Below are 22,870 nucleotides of genomic sequence, written 5' to 3'. Positions count from 1 at the left end.
TGTTTCCGCCCCTGACGGCGCCGGACGCGCACTCCACGTCCCCTCCTCAAGATGAAAGCCCTCCTAACTGCTTTTCCTTCGAGAACGGGTTCCCCCCGCTCCTCGCCTCCCTGAACACTGTCTCACTCTAGCATGTTTCCTTCCAGAATGTTTCCTTCCTGTGTTTTGGCCCCTTGTGCTGTGAATATCTTAAGTTCGGAACAAAATCATGCTCCGTTGCACTTTTATGTTTCATGGTAGAACACTGTTTAATAAATTTTTCTGCTTCAGCAACAAGGCTGAAGTCTTTATTGCGTGAGGTGGAGAATGAGGACTTTTCCCCAGAAACAGGTTTAGGAGAGGAGGCTGGGGATTGGGGAGGCTGAAGTTTTGGAGAATTGAAAAGTGGAACTAATTTCCAGATAAGTGGGACATTAACAACGCAAAACTGCAACTCCTTGCTTGGACTGCCTTCCCATCTGTTAAGACCTAAGTCTGTAAGTCTGAAGCATAAAACTCATTTAGTAGGAATCTTAGGCTCACAGGACAAAAGTGCTAGAAGCAGGCAGGAGAGCTTTTCATGAAGATGACCCCCAAAGTTGGCATCCTGAAGTGGGGGGACATCACAGAACCATGCAAAGCCCATGCCTGGCCTTTGGCAGCCCTTAGTGAAATCAGAATATATTGACTGGGGGTGGGGGGAGGAGTCTGATGATTTTAACCACCTCTTCCCCCAAGGAGCCACAAGCGGAACTAAGCCGATCCCAAGCCAGGAGCCCGGAGCCTCTTTTCCTGGTCTCCCACGTGGGTGCAGGGTCCTAAGGCTTTGGGCCGTCCTCTACTCTTTCCTAGACTACAAGCAGAGAGCTGGATGGGAAGCGTGGCCGCCGGGATTAGAACCGGCGCCAGTAAGGATCTGGATGCTTGTAAAGCGAGGGCTTAAGCTGCTAGGTTACCGCGTAGGTCTATGTCAAAGATTGGGACTAAAACAGGAAGCGGGCAAACTGAGCCCCATATTGCCCCCTAGCGACACACGGCTCCATGACCACCTGGGAAAACAACCCTGCTTCTAAGACTGTTAAAAGAAATTCTGGCTGGTAATAAGACTGCATTTAGCGTTTGAGCACAGGATGCTTGTTACTTTACATTACATCGCATTCAATCATCAGAGTAACCTTGTAAGAAAGGAGCTGCAGTCTGTTTTGGTGGAAACTGAAGGCAGGGTTTGGGGAAAAGGATTAAAATTCAGTGACTGTCACATCAAAGCCTACTTCTTTCACAAATTTGCCCTAAGTTTCTACCCCCACTGCTTCCCCTCTTGGCCATGCCCTCTTGCTATTCAGTCACTGTTCTGACCCTGCAACCCAGGGCAATGCAGCAACCCACCTGAACCTAGTGGTTTTATGGTGCAGCATCCCTTATGACCTGATGACACTCAGAGGTGCCTTGGATGCTTGCTCTGCTGGGCTCTCACACACACCTTTTCATTCCTAAATCCGGTAAGGCATCCATTTCTCGGTACTCAAATTGGCATTCATATGAGATACAAGCATTGTGGGCAATGGTTTAACTCACTGTGCCACAAGATCCACCCAGGGTCACATGCCAGGTGACATGGACGTCCACCCTACCAAAGCCTCCAGGGGCTTTATTTTGCAGTGCGTTCACCCCCCTGGCCGGGCACCCCCTCAAGGATGTCTCAAACCAGGCTTCTTTCCCAACACATACACACCTCCTCTATGCCTGACCTTCCTCAATCTACTCACTTCCAGAACCTTTAAAATATTTGGAAAAATCTCTTACTGGACTGAGAATGAACCCGGTAAGTACCTATTAGTGACTAAAAACTCCAGACACATTCTTTTTTATCTTCTGTCTTCAAAGAAAGATGTGAAAGCAGAAACAAAAAAAAATTTCTAGCAGAGATTGAATGACCTATTTGGGGCCAAAATGTTTTGGAATAATGCCACAGACAAAAAGAGCTGAGCCAGGCAAACTATCAAACTGCAGAAACAAATGTAATTGGGAACATTTAGATGATCCCTTGTAGACAAATTCATCTCAACTGATCAATCAATACTTGGCAATAAAACCTGAGAGAGGGCATTTAGATGCCTGCTGCACGGAGCAGTGCCGGGGCTGGGTGCCTGCCTTTGGGTTGGGACTACAGCTTTCCAACAGTGTAGATTCTGGAACGCAGTCATGACAGCTCAAGTAACTGGGCTCCTGCCATCCCCGGGAAAGACCCAGGCGCAGCTCTAGTCTCCTGGCTGCTTCCCTGGCCTAGCAGTGTCTGCTGGGAACCTGAAGAGGAGCGAACCTTTACAAGGGAGCTCTTTTACCTGCTTCTTCAAAACACAAGCACACTATGAGCCTTCAAGGGAGACATCTATACCTTCTCGTTATGCCTAAGGATAGCAGCTTTTTTTCCCCAATATTTATTCATTTATTGCTTTTAAAATTTTTTAGTTGTTTAAGATAGCAACTTTTTTTCTACATTACTTTTTTTAAATTTCATTTCATTTTATGACACCGTTTCATAGGCTCTGGTGTTCCCCCAACCCCTCCCCATGCCCTCCCCCCCCCCCCCATGGTGGATTCCTCCACCTTGTTGCAGTATTACAGTTCAAATCCAGTCATGATTTTTTCATTCCAAACATGTACCATGCATAGAGTCCAGCATCTTATTGTCCAGATAAATTCAACAGTTTTATGAGGAGACCATCTCTGGTCTGAAAGCTGAGCTGGCAGAATATCACCCTGAGATAGCAACTTTTAAAATAGAATTTATTTATGCAATTCAAGGGCAGAGTGACAGAGAGAGATGGAGAGACCTTTTAACTGCTGGTTCACTCCCCAAATGCTTACAATAGTAAGGCCAAAGCCAGGACCCAGGAACACCATGTAGGTCTTGCAAGCAGGTAACAGGAACATAAATACTTAGGCCATTCCACTGCCTCGCAGGTGCATTAGTGGCAGGTAGGCCAGATGTGTGAAATAATCATGAACTGGTCGTTCTGATACGGGATGCAGGTATCCTAAGTGGTGACTTAAATGTGCTGTGCCACAACACTGACCCGTGAGACAGACAGCAATCTAAAATGTTGGGAGAAGCTTCCAAAAGTATTGGCTGTCTCTTTACTCCTCTCCTTTTCTACCCTGCGATCTGCTGAGCCAGGCCTCCATCTTCCCTGCGCAGTGAGCACCTGCTGACCACGCCAAATGATGTTCTGACAATAAGTCTTTTCCACATCATCAGACCTAATTATCTGGCCTTTCCTACCACTCTGCCAAACAGACTGGCCCATCCGATAATAAAAGTAGTTACTCGATGGCAAGTCAGCTGGGATAACTGTTGCAGGGATCAGGCAATGCAACCTATTTTATTTAAATATACATACTGTGCATGAGTTTCCCGACTTTTGTGTCTAAATCCTTGGGCAGCACATGTACCCCACATTGTAAGTGTGGCAGATACAGATGATTAGATCCCAAAGAATTCCATGCATCTTTTAACAGGTAAGCACTAACATCTCACACAAGGGACTGAGTGGAAACCAATGCCATTCTCTTCTCAAAATGCAAAAGCAGGAGCGATAAGAGAGCCATTCCCAGTTCTATTAAGGCTAGCAATCTGGCTGCAACAGTTCTGTGTGGAACACCAGGAGATCATTTTTATTTAAGATACATCTTAAATTCAGCTGCTGCTACACCTTTCCATTGTGTCTTCCTATTTTCTTGCGAAGAAACTGAAGCTGAACAAATTCGATCAGTTAGTTACACTATCAGCCATATGAGATTGAACCAGAGGAAGACTTCTGTCTGGCCACCGCAGGCAGTCAGTCCCCTGGAGTTTTACATGGAAACCAGGGGAGCTGTGCTCATGCCCCTGGGGGTCGGCACCACAGGGAGGAACAACCCTACAAAGGATTTGGGGGAGGGAATGGGCTGCCTGCGTGGGGTTTCACTGAAACCAAGGGGAAGTACAGCCTAGGCCAGGGCACAGAGAACTTTGGTTTGCATCCAACAGAAACTCAGAGACTCAAAGTTAGCGTCTGGCATGTCGCATAAGCACCCTTGAAATTACAGCATTTCTGCGATTTTGTTCATATGTGCTGAAAACCACTGACCTTTTAGTATCACTTTGGACTTTGACCAATGAGATGCTAGCTAAGCAACACAAATTGCTTCTTCCAAATGTAGTGGTTTTTCATTTCAAACTGAATTTCTGATTGACTAGCCAGCCTTCTAAGGCAGTATGTGGTGGGTTTCATTCTTTTTATCTATAAGCTGATTCATACTGCCACTGCAGCATTATGGTGATTCTCATCACACCTTTCGGGGGAAACTCATTATGAAAGTCAGTGCCCAGAGGTTGCTTCCCTCTCCCTGCTTGGTACCCATCTGTAAGGTGAGGTAGTTAACACATGTTTGGTCCTCCCTCCTGGTACATTCCTCTGTATCCCTGGACAATCCGTGTGGGGACCACAGCTGATAAATAATTGTCTGCCTTAATTGGTGGCTACCATACCAGGAGCCTTAAACAGTGTTGGCAATCATTTATGCTACAGAAAAAAAAAGAGCACTGTATTTTTTTCCCCTATAAAAAGAGTGGGAAAAACAGTACTTGGGCAGGTCAGTAACAGTCTTTGGGCATAAGAAAAGAAATCATTTCCTATTTCTTGCAAACTGTGCTTTACAAAAGAACGCTGGAAGCTAAAAGCCTTGTTGATTTATCACGTGAAGCAAAGAGTAATTTTTCTCCCCTTGTTAGGCTTTCATATAATCATGCTCGCTGGCTGTATGGGTGGCATTAAAGAATTCCTGAATAAAAATAATAATTTCTTGCTTTCAACCTTCATAATTCACATCAGCGGGCACCCCACTGGGTGGTGATGCCTACTGCCAGTGATGCTCAATCTTTGTTGCACGCCACTTATCTGCTTCCCACAGCTGCGCAGTCCACTGACGGCCGTACCTGCAGGATAATGCGTCCGTAGGCGTTCTTCAGCAGATTAACCACATCTGCGTGAGACAGCCCATCCAGAGGTTGCCCATTAATGCTGACAATCCGATCTCCAACCTAGAAGCACAAAAGTAGCCAGAAATCACCATCATTAAGAAAAATTAAATTTCAGAAGGATGCTTAAAATTCTTTGTGAGTCATATTTCCCATTCGTGGCTATTGTGAGGATTCTATGTTTCTACTGCGTATGCAGTGTGGGAGAGGTACGAAGAATTTTTATGGCTTTCCCCAAACACAGACCCATCAGAGAAACAAGAAGGGCCCCGAGCTCCATGATTACAGGCGCAGCAGGTCACTTTTGTGCTGTGCTAACAGTGCTGTTTCATACATCCATTCACCAGTAATGGCGGCGCACAAATTAACGGTTCAATAAAGCTCTACTGAGAAAGCCAAATATTTTCTGCTTTATTTTTCTGCCCAAGTTAAGATTAAGAGGCAACAGGAAAAAAGTCATGAAATGTTGGTTCTTTTGGTTGAGGGGAGTCTCAAAGGTCAAATCTCAGTTGAAAACCAATTTTGGGCGGAATGAAGTGCTAAAAGGGTCTGGGAGGATTTGCAAAGGAGCTGCAATTTCGTCTTTTACTGGACGCTTTGATACAAACAATAATATTTTTATATGCCCAGGGACCTAATGAATTTCAGGCATAATGTTTCTCTAATGCATTATGCCCTCAGTGTGGGTCCCTGGTGGCTGCTGGAATTCTAACTTTAACCAAGTTGCCCCCAGCTGCAACTTCCTCCCCACCCCGCCACATGCTGTTAGCACTTCAGCCAGTCGCTTTTGTTTACTTTAAGCTTCTGTGTCCGAGCGGCCACTCCATTGGCCTGAATCATGGCAATAAATATCGGGATATCTCCTAAGGGACTTCCTTTTCCTCCAGCAATGCTGATTCCAAGGGCATCACTGAGCTCCTGGAAAAGAAAGAACATACAACACGCATAGGTTTAATAAAGCACTACACTACCTGATTATCCCCAGGAAGCTGTGGAACACCATCCCCCCACATTGCAGGAAGCCAGGACAACATGGGAATTAAGCACAGGGCCTTCAGAGTCAGAAAGCTGTGTTCCAGCTCTCACACCTAATTGGCTGTGGGCACATGATTTAACTTTTTTCAGCCTCCATGTCTTCATATAGGATAGACATAATGCTACATGCTACACAAGGTAGGCCTGGGGATTAAAGGAGATGATATGGCACTGTTCCGGCCTGTAGAAATGGCTCAATAATAGGTGAACAGGAGTAAATAGTAACAGTAACAATAATGATGATGATAAAACCCACGCTTTTGCCCAGTTTAGCGGTCCAATTTTAAGGCTGTCTTAACAAGCATGTTCTTGGGTGTGCTTGTGATTAAACTGCCAAACTTGCCATGTTGGTGTGGGTCAAGCCAACACACTGAGCTCCAAAAGAACTGCACAACTGTGTCACAGCGAAGGCCCTGACAGGACACCCACTGCAGTGACAACAGCTGCGGGAGAGAGAGAGAAGCTGTAGTTCAGAATCTTCCCTAAGTGGGAGCCGGGTGGAGACCTGGCTCTGCTCCAGTGTGTTTCCATATTTATATCACAGAATTAATATTTTTTTTCTTTTTTTAAGTTATTTATTTTTATTGTAAAGGCAGATATACAGAGAGGAGGAGAGACAGAGAGGAAGATCTTCTGTCCAATGATTCACTTCCCAAGCAGCTGCAACAGCTAGAGCTGAGCCAATCAGAAGCCAGGAGCCAGGAGCTTCTTCCAGGTCTCCCATGTAGGTGCAGGGTCCCAAAGCTTTGGGCTGTCCTCGACTGTTGTCCCAGGCCATAAGCAGGGAGCTGGATGGATGGAAAGCAGGGCTGCCGGGATTAGAACTAGTGCATATATGGGATCCCTGAGCATTCAAGGTGAGCATTCTATTCAATAGAGTAGCCACTACTCTATTGTGTCTGGCCCAGAATTAATACTTTAAAGATCACTAACAGGTTACAGATGACAAGTTCTGGCACAGAGTGTACACCCAGCCTTCTCTCTCCCACTGGTTACAATGAAGAAGTTAAGGCACAGAAAAACTGCATCCTCCAAAACATAAGATAAGTTCTAGCGGAGAGTTCAACGGGGAAAGGACAGCAGGTGCATGTGTCCTGGTTTGTGGGGTTTCTTTCCTGGTAGCCTTCCATGAGAGCAGGCTGCTCACTGACACTCTGTATCTCTGGCCAGGTACTTCAGAAAGGAGCTCCGAGGGGCTGCAGTGGACCCTCTAACTCTGAGTGGGGATCTTTCAACTTGGCCCAGCCCTGGCTGGATATTGCAAGCATTCAGGGGACTCTCTGTGAGTGGGGACTCATCCGGTTCTCAGGCTCAGGGCTAAGCTTCATATGGTCTGGGGGCAGATGCACACCAGAACAGCAAGAGCTCCCAGGACAAACCTGAGACCAGAATCTGCCCACCAAAGGCATGCCCAAGCTCCAGGCTGGACCTAAGCAGCTGCCCATCTGCTGAAGCACAAATGTTAGTCATCCCCAGTGCCTGCGTGTCACATCAAGAGGGCCATGATGGAATCCCAAACTCCTCCCTGTGCAATGGATCAGGAAAATAAGACAATGCTCTCCTTCAGTTCTTTACAATATATGAGACTGCTGAAAGCAGAAATTACAACATTGTTCGTGGACAGTTCTCAACATCTGTGGACACACACATACAACAACTAAGGCATAAATGTCAGCAGCGGCTGTGATAAGGTTACTGACGTGGCGGCAAGGCCTCCATAGCTTAGACAGATACTTAAGAACACACACAGTTTACTCTGTGTTAGTTACTTCTGCATCAAGGTGAAAGAGGAAAAGAAACAAAATGATCACAAAGCTGTTACATGAAGGAATCCATAAGCCTGTATTGCATCTTAGGTATTATTATTAAACATTTATGTTTATTTGTTTGAAAGAGAGAGGGAGAGGAAAAGAAAGAGGAAGGGAGAAGGAGAGAGAGTGAGAAAAAGAAAGATACCTTCTATCACTGATTTATTCCCTAAATGCCTATGATATCCAGGGCGAGGCCAGGTTGAAACCAGGAGCCCAGACCTTGATATGGGCCTACTACATGGGCAGCAAGGAACCAAGAACTTTGGCCATCATCTGCTATCTTTGGGAATGTGCATAAACATGAAGGTGGATTGGAAATGAGGCCAGGAGTCAAACCAGGCACTCCGATACGGGGTGTGGGCATCTAAGTGCTCCTGTTACACCAAATGCCTGCGTCTAACTCTCCCTCCCTCCATGCCATTTCCTTTCATCCTTTCTTCCTCCTTCCCTCCCTTTTTCATTCTGTCTTTCTCTTTCTTTCAAGATTTATTTATTTTCACTAGAAAGGCAGATCCACAGAGAGAAGAAGAGACAGAGGAAGGTCTTTCATCCACTGATTCATCCCCAAATGGCCTCAGTGGCTGCAGTTGAAGCCAGTGACTAGGAGCCAGAAACCAGGCCACGTTGCAGCCTCTCACATGGGTACAGGGTCCTAAGGCTTTAGGCCATTCTCAACTGTTTTCCCAGGCCATTAACAGACCACAGACCAACTCTCATGAGACAGACTAAGCAAATTTTTTTTTTAAAGATTTATTTATTTTTATTACAAAATCAGATGTACAGAGAGGAGGAGAGACAGAGAGGAAGATCTTCAGTCCGACGATTCACTCCCCAATTGAGCCTCAACGGCCGGTGCTGCACCAATCCGAAGCCAGGAGCCAGAAACTTCCTCCAGGTCTCCCACACGGATGCAGGATCCCAAAGCACTGGGCCATCCTCGACTGCTTTCCCAGGCCACAAGCAGGGAGCTGGATGGGAAGTGGAGCTGCTGGGATTAGAACTGGTGTCCATATGGGATCCTGGGGCGTTCAAGGCCAAGACTTTAGCCATGGCGCCGGGCCCCACAAAATGTTTTTTATTTCATGTCAAGCAAGAGAAGTTTAAGTTATTGCATGTGTTCTCCCTTGATGACTGAAATCATAAACTCACACAAGAGTGCTTCCAAAAGATTATGGAAAATGGAATTATGGAACTTTTTTTTGAAAGATTTATTTGGGCCCGGCGGCGTGGCCTAGCGGCTAAAGTCCTCACATTGGGCGCCCCGGGATCCCATATGGGCGCCGGTTCTAATCCCGGCAGCTCCTCTTCCCATCCAGCTCCCTGCTTGTGGCCTGGGAAAGCAGTGGAGGACGGCCCAATGCACTGGGACCCTGCACCCACGTGGGAGACCCGGAAGAGGTTCCTGGTTCCTGGCTTTGGATCGGTGCAGCACCAGCCGTTGCGGCTCACTTGGGGAGTGAATCATCAGACGGAAGATCTTCCTCTCTGTCTCTCCTCCTCTGTGTATATCTGAATTTGTAATAACATAATAAATAATTCTTTAAGAAAAAGAAAATGGAATTAACAGATGTTTATTTTGATGTCAAAAGAATTTGGAATTTGTGCATCATTTCATACTACACATTTTCCTTGCACGCGCTGGGATTCTATATGGGTCCTGATTCGTGTCTCAGCTGTTCTACTTCCCATCCAGCTCCCTACTTGTGGCCTGAGAAGGCAGTAGAAGATGACCCAAAGCATTGGGACCCTGGCACCCTTGTGGGAGACCTGCAGGAGGCTCCTGGCTCCTGGTTTCAGCTCTGGCCAATGCGACCACTTGGGGAGTGAACCAGTGAAGGGAAGATCTTTTTCTGTGTCTCTCTGGAAATCCACTTTTCCAATAAAAATAAATAAATCTTTTTTCTTTTTTAAAGATTTATTTAGTTTATTACAAAGTCAGATATACAGAGAGGAGGAGAGACAGAGAGGAAGATCTCCCATCCGATGATCCACTCCCCAAGGGACCACAATGGCCAGTGCGCCGATCCGATGCCGGGAACCAGGAACCTCTTTCCGGGTCTCCCACGCGGGTGCAGGGTCCCAAAGCTTTGGGCCGTCCTCCACTGCTTTCCCAGGCCACAAGCAGGGAGCTGGATGGGAAGTGGAGCTGCCGGGATTAGAACCGGCGCCCATATGGGATCCCGGGGCGTTGAAGGCGAGGACTTTAGCCGCTAGGCCACACTGCCGGGCCCAAATAAATCTTTCAAAAAAAAGTTTCTGCTGAGACTATGTATGGGATAGGAGGCCTATGTAGGAGTAGGCTTCATTATAAAAACAAATGGCTGGAAACAGAAAATGACGCTTCTTCAAAAATCCTGCAATGAAGAAAAACTTAGGGAATAGTTTCATTTGATTTAATCCATCATGATCACATTTCCTTAATGTTTATGAAATTACATTCACTGTTGGAACATACATCTTTCCCATCAAGGAAGCAGTGGAGTTGCCCCTCTGGCAGACTGTCAACAATGCAGCTAAGAGAGCAGAGAGAACTTTTCGGGCATTTGGGATGCACAGGACATAGTGTAAGGTGTGGCACGTGTGCCCGCTCCTCTAGTGCACACAGGACGTACCGTGCAGGTGCTGTTGCCACCCTCCTTGCACACATCAGGAAGTTGAAGGTGGCTTGCCAAAGAGCACAGAGATCAGGCTGAGGACTGAATTGTGTCTTCAGATTCCTGAGGGAGCAGGTGCTGTGGCAGAGCATGTTAAGCTGCTGTGTAGGTCCCAGGCATTCCATAGTGGAACAGCAGTTTGAATCTCAGCTGTTCCACTTCTGTTCCAGCTACTTGCTAACGTGCTTGCAAATGCAACAGATGATGACCCAAGTACTTGGGCGTCTGCCACCCCTGTGGGAGACCCAGATGGAGCTCTGGGTTCTTGGCTTCAGCTGAGCCCACCCTGGCCACTGCAGTCACTGGGGAGTGAGCTGGCAGATGGCTGATGTGCCTGTCTGTCTCTCTTTGCCTGTCTCCTTCTCTGTGTCACTCGAAGCTGAAGCCCCAGGTACCAATGTCTCAGTAGTGAGTGTATTTGGAGAGGGGGCCTTTAAAATGAAGATCATAAGGTATGTTCTAATCCAATGTGATCAGTATTCTTAGAAAACAAGGAGGCTAGCCCATAGGATAGACATCAGGGATGGTGAGAAACGCAGAGTAAAGCCAAAGGGAGGCCTGGGGAGAAAGCAAGCCAAGGAGAGAGGCCTTGGGAGAAGTCAAAGCTCTTGTCTTTGGGCTTCCAGCCTCCAAAACGGTGAGGGAATCCCAAGCCCCGTGGTCTGTGGGATCTGGTTCCTGAGACACTCAGGCTGAGAGGGGCAGGATGCTTGCAGTTGCAGGCAGGCATCAGTGCAGAGAACTAAGCTCTGCTCACCATCTCCTGACTACAGCTGGTTATGATAGTTACCACTTTTTATTTCTTCTTGAACCTCTAATTTATGGTCAAAGTGATTGAAATAAGAATCTGTTTCCTAACATTCTGGTTATTATACAGAAGTTTAAAAATCAAGCTAAGGAAATTAGCCATGATATTGGAAAAATGTTGGGATGTAAAAGAGTAAAAATTGAAAAACATACTAATTGTTGAATTAGAAGCTGATGAAGGAAATTTTGGCAAATTCATGATAGATTACCATGCAACCAATAAAAATAAAGCTCTATAAAGCCAAAAACAACTCCTCACCAGAAATGACTACACGTTCACACTACAAAGTTAAAAAGAAAAGATACAGAAATTCCACCTGATTACTTACACACACGCAGTCATCTGTGAGTTTTACTGTACTTTTAGCCTGTCTACTTCTGTTACCTAGGTACATCATACTGGACTAACTTGAAAGAGCACATTGATTATCAAATAAATGGTATTCAGGGGAAAATGTACATTTTATGCAAATCTGGCACAAACTAGAAAAAAAAACAGCAAAACAATTGACTTACTCTGATGATCTCAACAGTCCTTGGTCCCATATCTGTGCCTATACAGAGAAGACACATAGTTCACTTCGTTAAAAGACAATACGCCGTATATGAAATTGTACCACATAATTCAAAACACAAAATAAGAATATATTAAAAAAAAAGACAATACGCATGTATTCAGGAAATAATTCTGCCCCATGAAATGCTATCTCTCTCTAGGCCTTTCAAGACAGAATACTAAAGAAGCAGGTATCCTAGCCTTGCTTAATAGGCACCCTGCAGCCAGGTCACCAAGGGCTGCATGCTCTTACTACAAGTAAGTGCCTGATGTTTGAGCGGGAAGTGGCCAGTCAGTTTATCCGACAAAACTGATGAATTGCAGCCACAGCAGCTTGGAGCAGGGTGACTCAAAGCTTACAGAATGAGTCCTTTGTGTTTCACTGTATCTTTTACTGCCTTCATCAAGGGTAACCCTCCAACCAGTAAGACTCATAAAAGAACCCTCACCCTGCCTCAATCCCCAAGGCCACAGGCATGGCTCATCTCTGGCTGACCAGTAATTGATTAGTTTTTTCTTTGTGAATAGTTTTACTTTATGATGCATTTTAGCCTACTGCTAAATCACATATTTCATGTGATCTGTGCACCATGAAAGGTCCATTCTGAAGTTTAGTATCACTTCCCACAGAACACATCTTTCAGAAAGCTGTGGCTTATGTGGCCAGTTTCAAAGATGGATAAACATTCTGATTAAACATGAGAAGATTTTTGACGAAAATGATAATATTACAAAAACTGGGAAATAGGATGGTTTTGCTGGCGGGGGTGTCCCCCTTATACCTGCGCTTTTCTGGGATGCTTCTGAAGACCGTTTTGTGCTGACCAGGTTTTGCAGGCCGCTGATGACAGGTGCCAGCGAAGGCCGGCTGCCGCTGTGCTCACCCTGGAAGGGAAGCAGAGTGGTCACAGCGCAGACACTAACTTGGCCCTCAACACTCCTCCTGTTCATTAGTATTCCAGCCACTGCCATCACCCAAGCCATCTTAGAGGAGATTCTGAAGAGGCCAAGAAAGAACAGGAATTACTCATCCTCATGCTCTTAGCGCCCCAACCTGGTTCCATTTAGACATTTCATTCATTGTCAGACAGAGTCCTCAAAAAGTTTGTGGAAAATGTGTGGTATGAAACGATGCACAGATTCCAAATTCTTTTGACATCAAAATAAACATCTGTTAATTCCATTGTCCATAATCTTTTAGAAGTACTCTCGTGTGAGGTTTTGTATATGATTTCAATCATCAAGGCAGAACACATGCAATAAAACATTTTGCTAGTCTGTCTCGTGAGAGTTGGTCTAGGTCTGTTAACAGGCATGAACTGCCGCCTGGAGATGAGGTCAACAGGGATTCCCTGAGCACCCAAACTGTACGAATATTTTCAGCAAAATATGTAACAAACTCGTGGTCAACAGAAATATGATCATGTAATATCCTCAACTGTAGAAAAGAACAAACATCAAGAGGAAAAAATTCAAAAAAAAAAAGAGGAAAAATCTGTTCCAGGAATATAGCACTTTTTTTTTTGCAAAGACTTTCCTGAGTCAATAACAATTTAGCTGAATCTGTTACAGCTCCATTGCGTATCCTTGCACTTATTTAAATAAATATTTGAGGTCTGTAATGTCATCTTTTATGGTTGGCATCTATTCAACCAGAACTCTACACACTGTAAAGGTTCTGTCGTTTGTTTCTTTTTTTAAAACGATTTATTTATTTTTATTGCAAAGTCAGATATACAGAGAGGAGGAGAGACAGACAGGAAGATCTTCCATCCGATGATTACTCCCCAAGCGGCCGCAACGGCTGGAGCTGAGCCAATCCGATGCCGGGAACCAGGAACCTCTTCCAGGTCTCCCATGTGGATGCAAGGTTCCAAGGCTTTGGGCTGTCCTCGAGTGCTTTCCCAGGCCACAAGCAGGGAGCTGGATGGGAAGTGGAGCTGCCGGGATTAGAACCGGCGCCCATATGGAATCCCTTACAAGGCAAGGACTTTAACCACTACACTATCGCGCCAGGCCCTGTTTCTTTTCTTTCTTTCTCTCTCTTTTAAAGATGTAGTTATTGGAAAGGCAGATTTACAGAGAGAAAGAAACACAGAGAAAATGATCTTCCATCTGCTGGTTTACTTCTCAAATGGCTACAACAGCTGGAGCTGAGCCAAAGCCAGGACCAGCCTCAGGGTTTCCTACGTGGGTGCAGGGTCTCAAGAACCTTGGCCATCCTCCACTGCTTTCCCAGGCCACAAGCAGGGAGCTGGATGGGAAGTGCAACAGCTAGGACATGATTCACTGCTCATGTGGTTGCCAGCACTTGCAGATGGAGGATTGATTAGCCAACTGAGCCATCACACAGGCCCGAGTTAGGGCCCTTTCTATTGCAAACAACAATATCACCAATAATGAACACATACTCTTTTAAATCAAAATTTAAAGACTACCTCCCTACCTGCATGAAAATTTTAAGATGCACCTAACACCACTATTATCAATGGGTAATAATTTAGCCATTTTCTTAACTATGAGCAAACCGTTTTTAGTATTTTAATATTCCTGAGAAACGGAAAATTTCAAATATAAAGAAAAGCTTGGAGAATTATGTAAGTGGTGCCCATCTACACATCACTTAGTTTCCATACTACAACTTGGCCCAAATTTTTAAATCGAAAATGTCCAATCATCTACCTCACTCAGTTTCTCTGTTTCTTTTAAAAGTTCAGTTAAAGATAAGTTACAATATGCTTCACAAAGGACATGTTTACAGGGACACTTTTACATTTTTCCTGAAAGGATATGACATAAATACTTCATGCCATAGTGAACTACTCTGAGCTAAGAAACTATAATGTGTTACAATTTTGCCAAGGCCTAACTTATTCATATGGTCTTTGGCTGGCATCATTCCCTCAGTTCCCAAGGAAAAGCTCCCTCAGGTGTGTTTTCCTATATGTGCTTTCCTTGGCAGAGGAGCCAGACCTCCTCCTGGTTGGCGGGAAAAGTCATTTCCAAAGAGAAGTCTTGGTGGCCCCAAAGCCAAAAGTTGTCTCAAAATGAGTCTACTTTCCATGGCTCAAACCAACAATTTCTCCTCATCCTGCACCAGAGGAAGGCAGCTACTCCCTCCCTGAGGGCTGCTTAGAGGGTCCTGACCTGCTAGCTGACGGACATGAGAGTGTATGGGTGGCATCCTTTTCCCCACCAGGGTCCTGCCTGTCAAGTCATAAACATAGAAGACGCTCCCTTTTCACTGTTGGCCAGCCTTCTTCTTATCAGTCAAAATTTACTGACATTTTTAAAAAAATGCTGAGTAAACTTTTATACTTTCTCAAATAAAACTTTTGTGCAAGCAGGTTAGGGGTAAGTACTTGTTCTGGTTTCCACAACTGATAGCCTGCGTTGTTATACTGGCACACGGTTTGCTGCTGTCCACATGTGGCGACAGTTGCGAAGGCTGCTAGCTCTGCAGTGAGCCTGCGTGTGCAGTGTGTTCATTGTGAAGTTGCTCACATGCATTCCCCTGGGTTCCCTTCCACGGCACCTGTCAGTCCAAACGTCCCTTAAAGCAGGCGATTCTCCTTTCACCCCGGCCTTTGTACAGCCACCACTGGCTGCTTCTCCCTGGGCAATCAGATTCCTTTCAGGTGAGACGCAGCAGAACCTCCGCTCGGCGGTTTTCTCATTCTCTGACAGGAGGAAGAATTTCATCTCTAGTACAATTTGCCTTCCTTCTCATCTCCTGAATATAGTGAGGTTTTAGCAAGGTCATTCAACAGGTCTGAACCTTCCAGGAAGGAAAAGCCTGTCTTTGAGAATTGCTGGGCACCTCCAGTGCCCCTGGTCCAGAAACATCAATGGCCAATGGCTCACCGACGCTTACGGTGGCATTGTTTCTTGGTAGGCATGACATTTGTCGCCCATCACACAGGCCCCAACGGATGGGGAGAAAAGTCCTGAACATACCATGGTGTTTATTTGGGGTGACAGCTTTGAGGATTTCCTGAGATAAATCAGCTGTCTACACAATAGTCTCCCCATCTCCCTTCTCTAACACCTGTGAGGCAGAGGCAGGTAATAGCTTTCTAGACGTACCTGTGTGCTAACTATAAGCCCAGAACATTCCCTGAACAAAGGCCTGGAAGAGGCTTTATGTCCAAAGCAACCGACCAGGCAGGGGATCAAAAGACAGAGGCCCAGCCAGAACTCACGGAGGAGACCATGGGGTCAGGTCCAAGTCTCTGCACTGGCACGATGTATTAAATGGGGCTAAATAGTCTGCTGTCTTGATTCTGTCAGTCATTGCAATAAAAAAAATACACAGGAATATACTTAGCTATTAAATAGAAAAAGGTGGTGCTTACATCAGCCTTGAGAATAAACAGGATGCTTGCTGACTCACAAAATATCACCCACGAAGGCTGCCTTCCTGGAGTGGGATCCCCCAGACCCCTTCCGTGGATCTCCTAGGAAGATCCACTAATTGTCCCCAGCATGTGTGAGTGGCTATTCACAGGTTAACTTTATAGCAATATTTAATTGGATGACTAGAACAATGTTGTGCTAATGGAGGTCAAATTGCCACCAGATGTTGCCTGTCTCTTTTAAAAAAAATAAACACAGCTGTGTACATGTGTGCGAAGGCAAGAGTAGCAAAGAAAAGGGGTTTTAAGAAAACATTTGTGGACAACAGAGGAGAGAAAAACCTAAGGATTAATGAATTTCCACCCCACCTTTCCTTTTCATTTCAAACACATGGAAACAGACTGAACTTGGTGTTGTGAGTGTGCCTCAGGTCAGACATTATTTCCAAATAACCGTTTGTGAAATGGGGCGTGCTCTCCCAGCAGCGGTAGGCGAGAGCCAGTCCGCCGGGAAGCCATCAACAACCTGACTGTTGTGCGAGGTCTTCCTTGAGGAGGCCCAGGACCCAGCTCGGAGTCTTCCGATCTCTAGCTGCACAAGTCCCTGTGCGCACTTGGAGGACAAGAACAGAACAGAAATGAAAAACAGGTGCATTGACGTCGTAACATCGCACAGCCCAGCCTCCCCACCTCCCCTCTGCAGCCAACAGCTACAAAAGGGAGTGAAGGCAAAAGGCAAAAAGGAGATGCAGCCATCCCCACATCCAAGCAAAACGACAGAAATGCACTCAGCCGCCTTTGTCTCACGACTTCTCTAAAGGGAGTTGGAAGGATTAGCATTCAATGTACTTCTTTTCCTTCTCCCTTCTGATGAGAAAATATTCATGGACAACAGAACCACTAAGAAAAAAGTAGCGAAGGAGAGGACAAAGGAAATCAAAACCACAGAAGTGACCTACAAACACAGTTCCTCGCCTGGGTGGGCACTGGAAGCTGGCTCTGACAAGAGGCCACCAATTTTAAAACGAACAGATTTCATTTGTCTTTGCAAAGCGTTCACGGCTGTGAAACGCACAATAGCTCTGCTGTGAGTGGGATGGAAATTTACAAGTTCCATGAACAGGTTTCTTCAAAGTACAGCAGAACCACTTAGGAGTGCATTTTGAACTCTAACGCGGCTGTAGTTTCAGGGAGACACAGCTTGGTTGGTGGGACAATCACTTGAGCAGAGCACTGTAATCTCGGGCTGTCATTCTACGGTTCCAACTTCAAGTGTGTAAGCAGGAACCAATCTGGATGATACTGTGCTCTTTCCAGTTGTCAGAGCTGCATTTGAGGAAGCCCTGAAAGCGTGCTCCCTGACCCGTCCCATGAAGCAGCAACAGGAATCTGGCCATGCCAGGAGAGCCCATCCCATCAAATGCATTGAGGACAACCGTGCTGACTTGAAATTCCTACAAGGATGCCAAACTAGCTTAGAAATCCCACAGAAGCTTCCCTTCCATTAGCCAATTGAACAGAGATTTCTTTTAATGTGAATCCTGATCCCTCGGAATCATCAAAGATCAGAGTGCTGGTAACAAGCAGAGTCAGCATCAAACCCACCCATCAGTAATCAAGCCAGGCTGGAAGAGCTCCCTGGGGGGTGCGGCTCTGCTGCCTGGGCACAGAGCCGCCCTGAGACTCACCTTGAGGACGGTGGCCGCCGTCTCCTGCGAGGCGTTCCTCATGTCATCCCCATTCACAGATAAGATCTGATCTCCCCGAATCAATCTCCCGTCCAGGTCTGCAGCTCCTCCTTTCACGATGTCAGAAATAAACACTCCACTCCCGCTTCTATTAATACAGAGGGAGGTTTGGCATTAACCTAATATTTCTTTCAAGATTTATTTATTTATTTGAAAGGCAGAGTTACAGAGGGTGGGATATGTTCCCTCTGTTGGTTCACTCCTTCAAATGTTGTAACAGCCAGGGCTGGGCCAGGCTAAAGACTGCAGCCTGGAATTCCATCCTGGTCTCCCATGGGAGAGCAGAGGCTCAAATGCCTGGGGCATCTTCTGCTTCTTTCCATAGAGCATTAGCAGAGAGCTCAATTGGAAAGTCTCAAACTGGGGCCTGCCGCTGTGGCCTAGCCGCTAAAGTCCTCGCCTTGAACACCTCGGGATCCCATATGGGCGCCGGTTCTAATCCCGGCAGTTCCACTTCCCATCCAGCTCCCTGCTTGTGGCCTGGGAAAGCAGTCGAAGATGGCCTAAGGACTTGGGATCCTGCATCCGCGTGGGAGACCTGGAGGAAGTTCCTGGCTCCTGGCTTCGGATTGGCACAGCACCGGCTGTTGCGTTCACCTGGGGATTGAATCATCGGATGGAAGATCTTCCTCTCTGTCTCTCCTCTCTGTATATCCGACTTTGTAATTAAAATATATAAATTAAAAAAAAAGTCTCAAACTGGTGCCCATATCCGATACTGGCATGGCTGGCTCTAGTTTAATCTGCCAACACGTCTTACAACTTAATATTTCTTTTTTTTAAAGATTTATTCATTTTTTATTACAAAGTCAGATACACATATATATATATCATAAAGGTAGAGTTATAGATAAACAATTGTTTCATGCAAACATTTTCTAATAGAACATATATTTATTTCTCAATCATGTCTCCTCAATGGGTTTTAACACAGCACAAAATTAACAAATTAATGTATTTCATGCCTGAGCAGTTTCCCTTTTGCTTTTAAGTTAAAAAGCAATTCTTTTTTATTGGATTTTATTTTATTTGAAAGTGAGAGAGACAGAGGGACAGATACAGACAGAGCTTCCCTGTGTTGGTTAGCTCTTCAAATGTCCACAAAAGGTAGAACTAAGCTGGAAGCAGAAGCTAGTTTTTTTTTTTTTTTTTTAAAGATTTATTTATTTTATTAAAAAGTCAGATATACAGAAAGGAGAGACAGAGAGAAAGATCTTCCGTCTGATGATTCACTCCCCAAGTGAGCTGCAACGGCTGGTGCTGCGCCGATCCGATGCCGGGAACCTGGAACCTCTTCCAGGTCTCCCACGCAGGTGCAGGGTCCCAATGCATTGGCCCGTCCTCGACTGCTTTCCCAGGCCACAAGCAGGGAGCTGGATGGAAAGTGGCGCTGCCTGGATTAGAACCAGCGCCCATATGGGATCCCGAGGCGTTCAAGGCGAGGACTTTAGCCACTAGGCCACGCCGCCAGGCCCGAAGCTAGTTTTTCAATCTGGGATTCCCACAAGTCACAGGGACTCAAATACTTGAGCCAGAAAGCGCAGCCTCCCAGGTTACACATTGGAAGGCAGGACTGGAAGGGGAGCTGAGCTAAAACCAGGTGCTTCTGTGTGGGGTGTGGGTATCCCAGGCCAAATATCTTTCCTCAGAGCAAAAAAAAAAATTTTTAAAGCTTTATTTATTTTTATTGCAAAGTCAGATATACAGAGAGGAGGAGAGATAGAGACAAAGATCTTCTGTCCGATTATTCACTCCCCAAGTGACCGCAAAGGCTGGTGCTACACCGATCTGGAGCCAGGTCTCCCAGAGCCTCTTCCAGGTCTCCCACGCGGGTGCAGGGTCCCAAGGTCTTGGGCCATCCTAGACTGCTTTCCTAGCCCACGAGCAGGAAGCTGGAGAGGAAGCAGGGCTGCCGGGATTAGAACTGGTGCCCATATGGGATCTTTGCGCATTCAAGTTGAGGACTTTAGCTGCTAGGCCACCGCGCCGGGCCCTAGAGCAAATTTTCTTAACCCAACATTGTGCAGGCATACTCCTTGATAGTAGTGTTTCTTGGATGTTTTTGTCTAAATGTAAGTCACACATATAGGTAATTTCCATTTGAGAGAACTTGCTCCTGTTCTTATTTTACAAGGAAATACAATAGGCTAGGCTGATTTTGCTTAAAGTTTTACATGAATGTGACAGGATTTTTGTTGCAGTAATCCACTGCTTGCAAATATGACCTTCATTGCTCAAACATCTGTGTCTCAGCTTTTGAAATTGTGTCCCCAGTTTGCACTGAGCTTCACTGAAGGAAAAGACCAATCCTGACCGGTGAAGTGTGTTCTTACCGTTTGCCCACGATGCTCAGGCCCAGGCCACGGCCTGCCTTCTTCTGCAGATCCACCGGGAAGATGTCCAGGTTTCCCTCATCCCTGTAGTGGGCCTCATCTCTGTACACCACCAGGCGCACCTTCTGCGGCGTCTGCCTCAGAGCTGTGATGGCTTCTTCATGGCTGGAGTTCCGCAGGTCCACGCCGTTAACCTGGAACAGTGGGCATCCTGAAATGTACTGTGGACAGCAGGACCCTCTCTGCTTGCTCAGTTTGCTGGAGCTCCTAGATCCAACCAGGGAAAACCTCCAGACCTTCCCAAAGCTCAGAAGCAGTGACCGCTGGCAGTGTGAGCTGCTTTCAATACAAAAGAGGTGAGCAGAGGGAGGGCTGGCATTCCTGATTATGACAATTTTACATAACTGTGAACTTCATGGAATCAACAAGAGACCCCAACCACGAAGAGAAGTGCAGGTTCCATGGTCTGACCATGAAGTGCATGCGTCAAAGCTGAGCCTCCTCAGAGCCTCAGCCAGAGCAGCGGACAGCATATCCAGGTGCACATGGAGGATATGGCAGGCCATCGTAACCTGCAGAGGACACCTGGTACCACAACAGAGGGCGAAGGACAGAACAGATCAATCAACTACCCCAGCCATGTGTTGGCAGTGAAAATCTGGGCAAATGGAGACTCTAAGGTGGACTATGTCAGCCAGTGGGTTCTGGAGAGATTTCATCGTGCTTGGAATGGCGAGACTGGCAGCAATTCAGAACATCTGAACTGTCAAGACAGCTTGAGCAGGACCCTCGGAGCGTGCCTCACACTGGGCACCTGGGATGGGTGAGTGTGGGTGGGGCTTATCCCTTTGTTTCTCCCCTGACCCCAGATAAAAGCGGAAAAATGATGATATTGGTTGGAAACAATGGTCTTACCCATTTTCATGTAGCCCTTGACCCTTTGTACCCTAATCAAATATGTAAGATTATAAAAAAAAATAAAATAAATAAACCTGCTTCCAAGATGCTAATCTTTCCTGAGCATTCACTGGTACCTGAATATACTGTTTAGAAGAAAGCAGCTATAGCTGAAGGTCTAGACAGTACAAGTCGCTAAAATAGAATTCTTTTATTGAGGAATAACTGCTATAAACTAAACTAAACTACACATAGTCTTGGACATATGTATATTTATATCTGCCATATGTGTATTTAAACCTGCCATATTCAAACCTCATGCATTCAGTTATAAGTCATTACAGAATAATGTGTGGACTTACAATTCATAATTATAAAGGCATATTTTTAAAATTTGTAATCTTTATGATTTTAAATACATAATCTAAATCATTTTAATATTTGATCTGTGCTATCATTTTAGCCAGTTAATTTGCCTAAAATGTCAATAACAATAATAATACCAGTTGACCAGAAAATCTAGGGACTGAAAAACAAAAAAATTTTAAAAGTCTTCAAAACCCATGATGACTAAAAAAACTAGCTTTGTCCTAAAGAAGTCGAGCCATTTCCCAAAGAGGCTTTGCTTATTTGTGTAACCTCACATACTCACACCTTAATGAATGCCCTGGGAATATGTCCTCATCCAACTATGAAGCACAGTACAGACCTTCAGAGAAACCCAATAACTCGGTCGGATTTAATTTGCGGTCAGCCTAACCTCTCCTTTAACCCCTTTTCACCTATGCTTTCTGCCCTTAATTATATCTCTATTTTCATCTTGGGAGGCAGAAAGGAGCCACCAAAAGGAAAAATAAAAGTCGATGATGTCATTTGAAATGTGCTCTGTTAAAGCTGCAATGCAAAAATGCACATATTCACCATAAAATGCTGGTCTATTCAATTAAATTCATGCAATTAAAGAAGTAAATGTTGCCTAAAGGTTTCGCACTATGGAACATGCTCTTTAGTTCCACCTACCTGAACGCCTGGCATTGGCTTCTTGTTCATCCATTCCCTGGTTCAGATAGTGCCTGCCCTGTACTTTCTGAAAGTCTTTAACAACTGTGCTAAACTAAGAGTCAATTTGGAAAAGTCAAGTCAAGCATTTCGGTTTTTAACAAGCACCATACACCATCTGAACTAGAAGGACCAGAGTCTCCATTCTTATGTGCCTGAAAGCACTGGGGCAAGGCATGAGCTCCATCTACCGTGCAGACTTACTGGGACTAAGCAAATAGTGTTTAAGCTATAATAAGGTCTGCAAAGTATTTGTGTCTATATGCATGTGCTTTATTCAAAAGCAATGTTTTAAAGGATTTATTTATTTATTTGAAAGAGTTACACAGAGAGGGAGAGACAGAAAGATCTTCCATTGGCTAGTTCTCTTCCCTAGATTGTATAATGACTGGAGGTGAAACAGGCTGAAACCAGAGGCAGGAAGTCCATCTGAGTCTCCTACATGGATGGCAGGGCCCAACCACTTGGAATCATCCTCCACTGGTCTTCCCAGGTCATCAGCATGGATGGATCTGGATCACAAGCAGAGCAGCTAGGCTTTCAAGTGACACTCATGTGGCATGCCAACATTGAAGGTGGTGGCTTCACTTGGTATGTTGCAACACCAGCCTCTAAA

At 45.5% G+C, this 22,870-nt stretch overlaps 1 protein-coding gene across 4 annotated transcripts in view; it reads right to left on the bottom strand.

Annotated features, from left to right (window-relative positions):
* The window catches only part of PATJ (PATJ crumbs cell polarity complex component), a 369,444-nt gene that overhangs the window by 15,156 nt on the left and 331,418 nt on the right, over window positions 1-22,870 (bottom strand). For 3 of the 4 annotated variants that reach the window (XM_058657334.1, XM_058657354.1, XM_058657346.1), the window contains 7 exons: window positions 20,299-20,492; window positions 17,906-18,053; window positions 16,744-16,830; window positions 12,645-12,747; window positions 11,823-11,860; window positions 5,795-5,917; window positions 4,958-5,062 (listed from right to left, as the gene is read on the bottom strand). In XM_058657334.1, coding sequence (XP_058513317.1) covers window positions 4,958-5,062; window positions 5,795-5,917; window positions 11,823-11,860; window positions 12,645-12,747; window positions 16,744-16,830; window positions 17,906-18,053; window positions 20,299-20,492 — 798 coding nt within the window. The remainder of the gene's footprint in view (window positions 1-4,957; window positions 5,063-5,794; window positions 5,918-11,822; window positions 11,861-12,644; window positions 12,748-16,743; window positions 16,831-17,905; window positions 18,054-20,298; window positions 20,493-22,870) is intronic. The other variant, XM_058657340.1, reaches the window with a different exon arrangement.

The sequence above is a fragment of the Ochotona princeps genome, chromosome 2, assembly GCF_030435755.1.
Source record: "Ochotona princeps isolate mOchPri1 chromosome 2, mOchPri1.hap1, whole genome shotgun sequence".
In the NCBI taxonomy this organism is placed as follows: Eukaryota; Metazoa; Chordata; class Mammalia; order Lagomorpha; family Ochotonidae; genus Ochotona; species Ochotona princeps.
Note: the sequence above shows the minus strand (reverse complement) of the source record. Positions and strands in the feature narration are given on the sequence as shown.